At 41.3% G+C, this 11,596-nt stretch overlaps 1 protein-coding gene across 1 annotated transcript in view; it reads left to right on the plus strand.

Annotated features, from left to right (window-relative positions):
* IBTK (inhibitor of Bruton tyrosine kinase) overlaps positions 1 to 10,811 on the plus strand; it is a 54,891-nt gene extending 44,080 nt beyond the window's left edge. Inside the window, exons 26-27 of the mRNA XM_082480600.1 lie at positions 6,784 to 6,916; positions 9,331 to 10,811. Coding sequence (XP_082336726.1) covers positions 6,784 to 6,916; positions 9,331 to 9,456 — 259 coding nt within the window. The 3' untranslated portion in view covers positions 9,457 to 10,811. The remainder of the gene's footprint in view (positions 1 to 6,783; positions 6,917 to 9,330) is intronic.
* The last annotated feature ends 785 nt before the right edge of the window (positions 10,812 to 11,596 follow it).

Here is an 11,596-nt window from a genome sequence, read left to right on the forward strand (position 1 = left end):
CGTAGCTCATAGTCCAAGCTGAAAACATAGGCCTGACATGACTTAACTTTGTTGTGGCAGCTTGGGTTGTCTTCACTGTGTTACTCCAGGGAGCAGTGAAGAGTCTTAGTGGAAACGAGTCTTTGTGGCTTCGCGTGGGAATGGCCTAGTTCTGGCATGGCTAATAATGAGCTAATAAGTAGTACATGACTCAAATGGTACAACAAAACCCAAGAGGTTCTGCAGGAGACTAGTCTTTGTGTTCCTTTTCTGGGAGCAGTCATTAGATCAGGGAAGCACCAGACCTGAACTGGCTTCAAATGAACAAATCCTCAAGAAACACTGGGGAGCTGAGTGTGGGGACATCTTGGTGGCTGTGCAGGAGTCATGGCAAGTTCAGCCAACTGAGTTAATCAGGTTGGTTCAGTACTGATGATACTTGGCTGTTTCCATGCAGAACCACTTACGTCTCTGCATCAGTCTTTTCATTTTTAAGACTTCCAGGTTTCCAAGCTCTGTATTTTTGAGGCTTTTTTCCATTTTTCTGTATATGCTAGCTTCCCATTTCCTGTCTGTTCCATTTCTCTTTGTTATTTTGATGCCAGCTGAGGAATTAATCTAGAATGTTGAAATATCTGCAGTTGATTTAATATCTGGACTGAGTGTCTTGCTAGCAAGAAACACAGATGTACGCATGTACAAACAGCTTCAAAATAACTGAACTGCTTCCTACGTTTTAAAGCCACATTTAATTGAGGTATTTAAACTTACCTTTTAATTAATCACTAGAGTGTGCTATGACACTGGAACTATTAGTACCAACTTCTGGAAATTTCTGTTGCGGTGGCTTTTTGGTTGTTGGGATTTTTTTTTTGGTTGGTTTGTTTGTTTAGAAGTCTCACTCTGGAAAGAACTTTTTATCTGTACTGAAACAGGTTTGTTAAGTATAACAATCTACTTGGGTCCATTTATAGTGGTGCTGTGAGTACTTTGGATTGTGAGTGGGAAGAAGCGCGTAGCTGTCAAATGGGCTGAATAGGTGCTGGTTACTGTTACATGTGCAGGAAGGTGAGCTTTATTAAAGCAGATGAAAAAAGAGAGATGACACCAGAATAAAGGCATTTATTAAGTTGTACAAACATGCTCTTAATTAAACAAACCAGCAAGCAAAAAACTGCCTTCATGTCTTCACCTTCCTTCCTTTTCTCTGGTTCTTTCCTGCTTTTTATTATGTTATTATCTTTAAGTGCAGTAAAAGCTGGGAGCTAATTATCTAGAATAGTAGTAGCCTCCTGCTGTTGAAATCATAGAATAATTTAGATTCTGTAGTTCAGCCTCCTGCTCAAAATAAGTCAAACTAGATCATGTTGCTCAGGGCCTGGTCCAGTTGAATTGTGACTGCTTCCACATATGAAGATACCCCAACCTTTCTGGGCCACATGTTCCAGTGTAAGATCATCCCCATAGTGGGATTTTTTTCCCCCGATATCTAACTGGGATTTCTTATTTTGCAGCTTGTGTATGTTGCTTCTTATTCTATCACTGTGTACCTCTTAAGATTTCCAAGAAGATTCTTGCTGTGTCTTTTCTCTACCTTCCAGTTAGGTAGTTGGAAGACAGCAATGAGATCTCTCCTTTGTTGCCTTCTTTTACGATTAACAAAGTACAGTTCCTCCTGTTGTGTGCTCCAGCCCCTGATCTTGTTGGCACTCCACTGGACTTGTTCCAGCCTGAAAGCATCCTCCTTCTACTGAGGAGCCCAAAACTTGGTATGATACTTTGTATGTAGACTAAAAAATACAGCAAAGGGGGAAGAATCACTTCCTTTGACTGCCTGGCTATACTCTTTCTAGTATAGCCCAGTATGCAGTCGGCCACCTATGCTGCAAGGGCACGTGCCGATTCATCTTTGACTTGCTGCCAGCCAGGACTCTGCAGGTCCTTCTCTGCAGAACTGCTTTCTAGCAAGTTGACTCCTGGCCTGTACTTCTGCGTGGAGCTAGTCTCTTCCAAATGCAGGACTTTGCTCTTGCCTTTGACATCAATGAGTTCTCAGTTGCCCATTTCTCCATTCTCTTGAGGGCCTTCTGAATGGCAGCCTGGCATCCAGAATGTGGACTGCTGCACCCTCCCCACCATCTCCCTCTCCGCCTGTGGCCTTTCTGAGAGTGCGCGCCTTTCTACCCAAGACACTAAACAGGACTGGTCCTGGTATCAGTCCCTGAGGACTACCACCAGTAATACTTGGTTTCCAGTTGGTCTTTGTACAGCTAACCCACAAGCCTTGAAGCCCTTCAATCCAGCCCATTTTCCAACTATGTGGTAGTCCGTTTATTCAGTCCATATTTTTCAGACTGAGTATAAGGATACGGTAACAGAACATGTCAAAGACCTTGCTGAAGCTGAAGAACACAACATTCACTGCTCTCTGGTTGTCTGCAGAGCCTGCCATCCTATCACAGAAGGCAATCAGGTTGATCAGACGCAACTTGCCTTATGTCATAAACCCATGCTGGCTGTTTCCAGTCATCTTCTTGTCCCACATGTGCTTAGAAATTTCTTCTAGAAGGATTTGCTCCACAACCTTCCCCAGGATTGAGATGAGACTGATCAGTCTGTAGTTCCCCATATCCTCCTTCTTGAAAATGGGTATAACGTTTACCTTTTTCTAGTCATCAGAAAACCTCAGTGGTTGGTCGTTTTGTTTTTCTTCTTGCTAATATGGAAAGCCTTCCTTATGTCCTGCTGTCGTGGTTTAGGCCAAATCCACCACTGGGGACCCGAGGGACCCCAGACGGGACTGACAGATGCTCCCCTCTACCCCTCTTCAAAGAGAGAGGCAGAGGAGGAAAAAGAGACTTACGAGTTTAGAAGGAACTAAACTACTTTAATGAAATATTAATAATAAAATAAAAAGAAATAATGAAAAATATATACAAAACCGTATCAACCGTATCAACCGTGACTCCCGAGATGACAGTCACGTCACCGGCTGGCACTGGGGCAGTCCCAGGCTGGACTCAGTGACGGACGGGAACTGGATTCTGGATCTGGATTCAGGATCGGGATCACAGGCAGACAAACAGAGTCCTCCTCAGATGTCGGCCATTAAAGGAAGAGCCCATGACCCTTTGATCCCTCAGCTTTTATACTGAACATGAGGCAGATGGGATGGAATACCCTGTTGGTCAGTTTTGGGTCACCTGTCCTGTCTGCTCCTCCCTGCAGGTGGGACCCCACTATGCTTTTCCGCTTCTGACCCTCCAACGGGGCAAATAACAAAGTTGGTTGGCCTTGGGTGTTATTGCAATAAGTATAAGCAAGAGCCTCTCTGCATACCATGCCTGGGCATCAGCTATAAACAATTCAAGCTGTAACACAAGAGGTTCCTCTTAAATTTGAGAAGAAACTTCTCCTCAGTGAGGGTGACAGAGCACTGGAACAGGCTGCCCAGGGAGGTTGTGGAGTCTCCTTCTCTGGAGACATTCAAAACTCGCCTGGACGCCTTCCTGTGCAACCTCATCTAGGTGTTCCTGCTCCGACAGGGGGATTGGACTAGATGATCTTTTGAGGTCCCTTCCAATCCCTAGCATACTGTGATACTGTGTGATACTGTAATTGGCCTTATCACTCTGAGAGAGTGAACATTTTCTGCACAATATGCAGTTAATTTCAGTAGTTAGAAGAGGCCCAGCTAAGAAGCGAAGTTACTGAACAAAATTGGTTCTGCTTTACCTCAAACCAGGACATCTGCACATTCCTCAGTTGTTTCAGCTCTAACTGGGCATTGGCTCTTTCAACTCTATCCCCGTACACAGAAGTAATACTTCTGTGTTCCTTTGGTGTAGACTGTCCCTGCTTCCACTGTTTATGTGTCCTTTTTGAATTTGAAGTCCTTGTAGAGTTGCCTGTTCATTCCTGCCAACCTTCTGCCATGCTTGCTTGATTTAAGGCACGTTGAAATGACCTGTTTTTCTGTTTGGAAGAGGCTGTCCTTGTATATCAGAAATCAGTCCAGACATGGTCTATATGAAGTGTAGTCATTCTCTATAGCTTTTTCCTTTGTAAGGTTAGAGATAATTTTTAACATTCTCTCAGAAGATGATCAGTGGAAGGCTCAAAATCAGTTACTATTCTCTGCATCTATGACAGTTTAAATTATTCTTCCTTGAACCTAAGAGACCCAAACTGAAAGCTCATCCAAATAAGCTTTGTCCAGTGTGGTATATGTTGGCAAAAGTATTTGTTTCAAATGGAAACAACTTCCCCCCCCCCACCGCCCCCAGCCACATACTTCTGATTCATTATCATGATCAGTATACCTTGGATTCTCCTTTTTCTTTTCAAGCTGAAAAACTCCCAGCTTATAGCTACTACAGCCTTCGCTTCACACAGTCTTTTGTTTCGTACTTCTGAATTTCCTTTCCCATGGCTTTGTTCCACAATCATACTGTTAATTTTTATCCTTTGCTAAATTAATAGTATCTCTTAATATTGTCTACTGGTTTGAGCTTTGCTGCTTATTGTGTCCACCAATGTTAACTTAGTTATATTTCTTTCAGTTAAGTTGTTCTCTAAAATAGTGATTAACCCAACTGTCAAGTGAGTAAGGAGTTAGCAAGGTTGGAGAGGTATGAGAAGCTTGCTTAAAAAAAAATAAATGGTTATGTGGCACTTGACTCAGTCTGTTACAGAATTCCCATATTAGTTTACCACACTTGCCTGGCATGACCTGATACCTTTCTTAACCAATGGCAGGTTAGAGAATCCTATTTTGTTTTTCTTTTACCAAAGACAAAACAGGAAAAAAAATGACAAGATACTGATTTTCTGCCTTTTTCATGGCCAGCTTTTCATCCCCCAGTACCCCCAAGTGCTTCTCAGCAGGCCTGCGCTCAATCCCTTTATCCACCAGTCTGTATTGATACTGAGGGTTGCCCTGACCCAGGCTCAAGGACCCTGTACTTGGCCTTGTTGAACCTCATGAGGCCCGCTTCTTGAGCCTGTCCAGGTCCCTCTGGATGGCATCGCATCCCTCAGGCGTGTCAACTGCACCACTCAGCTTGGTGTCATCCACAAATTTGCCGAGGGTGCACTTGATCCCACTGTCTATGTCACTGATGAAGATATTAAACAGTACTTGTCTTCTGAGGGACACCACTTGTCACCGATCTCCATCCGGACATTGACCACCATTACTGAAAATGAAGGGTAAGGATCATCTTGACTAACATGAACTGTGCTTTCCTGGTGGAAACACAGAAGCAATATGGCCTGACAATCTGCTGGTTTTGATTCAAGGGAGTGACACTGTAGAAAGCCTCTTTTGAAGTCCAGTGTTATGCCCTGGCAGCTGTTGCTGCAGATACATATATATATATATATATATATCTTTTTTTTTTTTTTTTTTTTTCCCTGAGCAGTTAAATTTGTATTCATTCTATTCTTTGAGAAGTTGGCTGTTTGGTGGGCAAAATTATGTTTTGTGACAAAAAGCTGGACATGGTTCATTTAAATACCATTTTTGATGATGAATGTTGCATTTAAGATTTTTTGAGATCGTGCCCTTAGTGGTAGGAATCATGGTTTTTGCTGTCCTTGGAATTGTGTTCTGGGGAAAATATTCCAGGCAGAGAACTCAGCAGTTACTGGAATTCTCTTTGCTTTCTATAGATTTTTTCTTCTTTTCCAAGAGTTTGTGGCCACTTACAGAGGATTACCAAAGCCTTAAAGAAAATTGAGACTGATTTATTGAAATACCAACACCCTTCGGGTTTTTTCCAATGCCATAGAATAATTCAAAAAAGTCTGCTAGCATTTCATAATATGCTGTAACACTTTTTTTAGAGTTCTGGAAATGGCAAAAATTGCCAAGGATTGGTATTAAATAACAAGAATAGGTCCCTCTCTTCCTGCTGATCTACTGATGTAGGATTTTTCTGACAAATATACTTGTTTCTTAAGGCATACAAGGTACCAAATGTGACTTCTTTTTGTTGAGAGGTTAATGTTTTGCAACTGAATAAAATACCTTCCTGTTGGGAATTCTAGTGATATTTCGGGATTTTTTTTTTTTTTTTCAATTCTGTTAATTCTAGTTTTATGCTGTTCTTATGAATGTGGGAAGTGGTTGTGGGATATGTACTGAAAGTCCATAATTTCTGGTCTTACACTTGAGGAAATAATTTATTAGTGCTATTGTAGCACTGGTTCTTTTACATGAAACAATTTGAATACAGGACAGTTGTCTGGGTGTTTTTATCTTGAAGCCATATTTTTTTTCATATTAATTGCAAACATTTATAGTCAATGCTGTTCATAACTCAGTTGATTATTTAAAAAAAAAAAAGCCTTTCTTAAAATGCTCAAATATTAGGAAATGCCAGAATTAACACCCAAGCTGAAAATCCATTAAGTTCTGGTAGTCAGAAAGGAGCATCAGTGTCTCCTCTAGTCACAGTATCACACTTAAAGGCAAATTCAGCTTTACATCCTAATGCCTTTCTTATGGAAAAACCCTACACATTTGTAATTGCCTGCTGTAAATTTGTACTTCACAGTATCATGTAGGAGAATGCTCTGTCTGTAACTTTCACTCTCCTACCCTTTTCCAGATGCACCACTAGAAGCAGTCGAGGTCTGGAAGACCATGTTCTGGATTCTCCACAGCTGGAGAGTCATAATTAAGTTTGACAGTGGCTTAGATTCTGGTGCTTGTTTTCTGTGTGTTGTGCTGACCATGTTCTTGATGTTGCCTCATAATGTCATTTGTTGGTTTTGGTTTTTTTTTTTTTTTTTTTGCAGTCCTTGGTTAGCAGCATTGCCATCTAGCTCTCCTGTCATAGCACCTGTCATGTTTTCGGCTATTGTAGAGGAAGAGCTCCAGCAAGAAGCTGCCCTTATTAGGAGCAGGGAAAAACCTTTGGCTTTGATCCAGGTAAAGTGCTAAGTTACTGCAGCTGTGAAGTAACACAAGGAGTTTCCAATAGCTGTTTTGGAGATCGGTTTTTAGGATGAATTATGTATTGTTATGCTTAGTATCATTTATATAATGATATTAAATATAATTTGGTAATAACTTCACATTGCTGTTTGATAAGGTAGGCCTAGGTTAAAGTCAAATTGACTACCAAGTTCACGATTAGTGCATTCACAGCATCAAAGAGTGGTTGAGCTTAGAAGGAACCTCTGGGAGTTGTCTAATTGAAACCCTTGCTCAGAGTGGGGTCAGTTAGAGCAGGTTGCTCAAAGCTGTATCTGGGCAGCTTTTGAATATCTGCAAGAATGTAGACTCCGTGACCTCTCTGGGAAACCTGTTCCAATGTCTAACCACTCTCACAATAAAAAAGATTTTTATCTTGAAATGCAGTTTTCTGTCCCCATTGCCTCTTCTCCTGTCACTGGGCACCACTGAGAAGAGCATGGCTCAGTCTTCATTCTCTCCCATTAGATATTTATATGCTTTGATACACTCCCTAAATCTTCTATTCTGCATGCTGAACAACTGCAGTGCACTCGGTGTCTTCTCATATGTCGGGTGCTCCAAGCTCTTAATTGTTTCATGTGTCACTTCACTGGACTGTCTCCAGTATGTCCTTGTCTCTCTTGTACTGGGGAGTCCAGAAGTGGACCCAGCATTCCAAATGTGTCTCACCAGTGCTGAGTAGAGAGGAAGGATCACCTGTCTCAATCTGCTGGCAATGCTGTCCCTCGTAGAGCACAGAAGGCTGTCACCCTTCTTTGCCACGTGAGCGCATGGCTGGCTAATAGTTAACTTCACCACCACGACCTCAGATCCTTTTATGCTAAGCTGCTTTCCAGCCTGTCGGCCCCCAGTGTGTACTGGTGCTTGGGTTTATTCTTCAGAGGAGCTGGACTTCATATTTCGCTTTGGTTCCTCATAGCCCATTTATCCAGCATGTCTGAGTCCCTCTAAGTGGCAATGCAACCATCTGGCATATCAGCCACTTCTTGCAATTTTGTATTGTCTGCAACCTTGCTGAGGTGCACTCTGTCCCATTGCGCGGGTAACAATGAACATGTTAAACAGTACTGGCCTTAGTCTCAGTATTGGTGCTAGTGACTGGCCTCTAGCTGGACTTTGTGCCACTGATCACACTGAGGTCACCAGTTCAGCCAGTTCTCAGTCTGTCTCACCGTCCATTTATATTGCACGTACTCGAGCTTGTCCATTTAAGCTCTTGGTCTGTACTTAAGCTGTACCACTTTCCTAGGGATCAAGATAAGGGTGACTGGTAGGTAGTCACTCAGATTCTCCTTGCCCTTCTTGAAAGTAGGAATGACATTTGCTTCCTTCCAGTCCTCAGGAACCAATCCTTATTGCGATAACCTTTCAATGATTTTTTTGAGAGTGGGCTTGCAGTCATATTTGCCAGCTCTGATCTAAGGGGCCTGGGGTTGCTGAAGGCTGATTTTGCAACTAAAGAGCAAAATGAAGACAGCTGTTAGTTCCCCAGTCTTTTCCATGTCCTTTGCCATTCAGCAGTGAGCCTATGTCATCTTTTTGCTGCTGTAGAGGCCTTTCTTGTTGCCCTTCATGTCCCTTGCCAGATTCAACTCCTGATGGGCTTTGACTGTCCTAATTCTCTTCCTGTGTGCTCAGACAGTGTCTCTGTTTTCCTTCTGGGTCACCTTTCTCTGCCTCCACCTCTTGTATGATTCCTTTTTTTTTGAGTTTTGTCAGGACCTTTTTTTTGTCCATGCAGGCCTCCTGCTGCTCTTGCTTGGCTTCCTGCTCATTGGCATGGACCATTCTTGACCTTGAAGGAGGTGATCCTTAAAATCAACCATCTGTCCTAGACCCCTCTTCTTTCCAGAGCCATATCCTATGAGTTTTTTCCAAGCAGATCCATGAAGAGATCACAGTCTTCTCTTCTGAAGTCCCAGGTTGTTATCCTGCTCTTTGTTTTGTTCCCATTTCTTGGGATCCTGAGCTCCACCATCTCATGGTCATTGCAGCCAAGGCTGCCTTCGACCTTCTCGTCCCTGATCAGTTCTTAATTGTTTGTAAGTATGAGATCCAGCAGAGTGCCTCCCTTTGTCAGCTCCTTGATCATCTGTGTTAGGAAGTTTTCACCAATGCAAACCTCCTGGAGTGCCTGTGCCCTGCTGTGTTGCCTTTTCAGCAGATACCAGGGTGGCGTGTTTCCCATGAGGAGCAGGGCCTGTAAACATGAGGTTTCTTCAAGTTGTCTGAAGAATGCCTCATCTACTACTTCTTCAGAGGTCTGTAGCGGACAGGCATTCAGGACCAGTAAAGGCAGTTCATAACTGTGCTACTGGTGTAAACGTAGATCTGACACTGACATACATGTTCTTTTTTCCTTCCAGATTGAGGAATGTGCTATTCAAGAATTATTAATCCACTATGAAGCTTTTGACAACCCTGATGAATTTGTGACTGTTGAAAGGGCTCCGCAGGGACCTATGGCAGCACCTATGTGGAACAAGCACTAATTCGTACTCTTCACAGTCCATGTTGTATGTGCACTTCTGAAGTTCTGATCCATGTTACAAGTAAAATGGGACTGGAAGAACAGGAATCGTGTAATTTTTAACATCAGCATTAAAACACTGCACATAATCACTAGGTATTTGTTAGAGAGAATGGAAATAATGTGTTCACTGTGTCCTTTACCCACAGTATATATTGTATGTATGTTTTGAGAGAATTTCTTTAACAAAACATATTATTAGTAATGTTACATGAAGCTGTAGATTGGAAATGCATTTGCTAATCTTAAATTGTGAGAGGTTTTTGTTGAATTCACAGATGGCTGAGAAGCGAGTGCTTATTTTGTGATTTAATGTGGAATTGAATGTGCAGAATTACACATCTTTAAAGTTGGGGGGGGAGGGGTATGTTCTTCAAAGCTTCCTGGCAAATTGGGAAAATTGGCAAAAGTTTGTGCTTGAACTTCATGTAAAAGTACAGTTTGATAGTACATTTTTCCTTGAAGTTATGCGTGTAAGTACTGGTTCTCTGATTGTTGCGGCCAGTGCTTTTTACTGTCACGCTCTACGATGAACCTCTACGCCGTACCTAAAGTGCCCCGCCATTGCCTGCTCTCAGTTTGGTTGTGCATGTTTTTCCCTTGTTGTGAGGATGGCCTTTGGGCAGGCAGCTCTGTTGTGAAGTAAAGCACACAGTTGAATAGAATGTGGTGGCACTTAATTAGCTCATCTATAGTCTTAATCCGGTAAATATGGTACAGTTTTAGAACCACTGTGTTTTAAGGTACAATTCACTTGAAGCACTGAGGAAATAAAAGATCTGTGTGTTCATTGTTAAAGCTATAGGGACGAATGCTTGACTGGAATTTGCAAACACCTAACCTTCAAAGATTATCATAGGTGGCTTTCAGTATTGTGTGTTCCAAAGTTCTCTGTGCCTGGTTTAAACAAATTTATATATATAAAAAAAAAAGTAAAAAAAAAAAAAAAAAGTAGCCTTATCTACAATATTCTGTCTAGTCTGTCTGTTTGTATAGGTGTGTTTGAACTTGTACTTTTTTCAGTAGTGTCAGTACTCACAAACTCTGGAAAACTGGAATTGAGAGAGCTACAGAAAATGAATGTAAAGAATTGATCACTGTGTGATAAAAGAATCTTGAAAAACCTATGTAGATATGTCTGATGGTTTCAGGTCAAGCTACACCAAAAAAAATCCCCCACAAAAGTTGTAAACAAATGCAATAAACCATAAAAATCTTGATTTACACAAAGTTAGTATACTTTTATGTGCTGTGTATATATAATCAATGCTTTAGGTAATCATAAAGTAATCTAAAAGTATTTCTTTTGTGTATGAAACAAGAACTGTAGGCATTTGGAACCTACACAGACAAAGGAAGATGTAGCTTTTAATTCTGTTTTTAAATTCTCCTGGGGATTCATTCACTATACTGATGAGCATACTTGGATTAAGTGATTTAGTTGATGTACTGCAGGACCTTAGGGCCTGCTGAAACTATCCGTGTGAATTAAAAAAAACTGTGAGAAATAGCTATAAAAGCAGTGGGTCATTCCAGGTGTGAACGTGGATTGTTCTCAAATACGAAATTATTGCAGGGTTCCTAATTTGCATTTTGATTTTTTTTTTCAAAATTGATTAGAATATGCAGTTTAAAATGCCATTTTCCTGACATTATAAGAGGATTCGTGCTTTAACTGTGCCAAGGCACTTGGCTGCTTATAAGTTCTGGGTTTATTGTCACGGTTTATTTTATTTATGCATCATCACTGGTTATACTTAATGTTCACAAACAATGGTGAAGAATAATCAGTGTACCACTCTTCTGAAATTGAGAACGTTTTTTAAACTGTCGTGTTAGAACAGCTTTAAGGCTAAAATGTGTTACAAAAAGCTGTGTAAACTTACAGATTCCATTTTTTTTAATCTTAAAATTTGGAACTTAACAGAGTTTAAAATGTCTGACACGTACTTAAGAGCTTCAAATTATAGTGGAAACAGAAATAAAAGTTTCTAAATCCCCGGATACGCTCTGGGGATAGCTTGTGGCACACATGAAAACCCAAAGAAAAATCCAGAACAAGGCAGTTGCATCAACAGATGTAAATGTCTTTCTGTGGAAAT

The sequence above is a fragment of the Vanellus vanellus genome (genome assembly GCF_965231255.1).
Source record: "Vanellus vanellus genome assembly, chromosome: 3".
Taxonomy (NCBI): Eukaryota; Metazoa; Chordata; class Aves; order Charadriiformes; family Charadriidae; genus Vanellus; species Vanellus vanellus.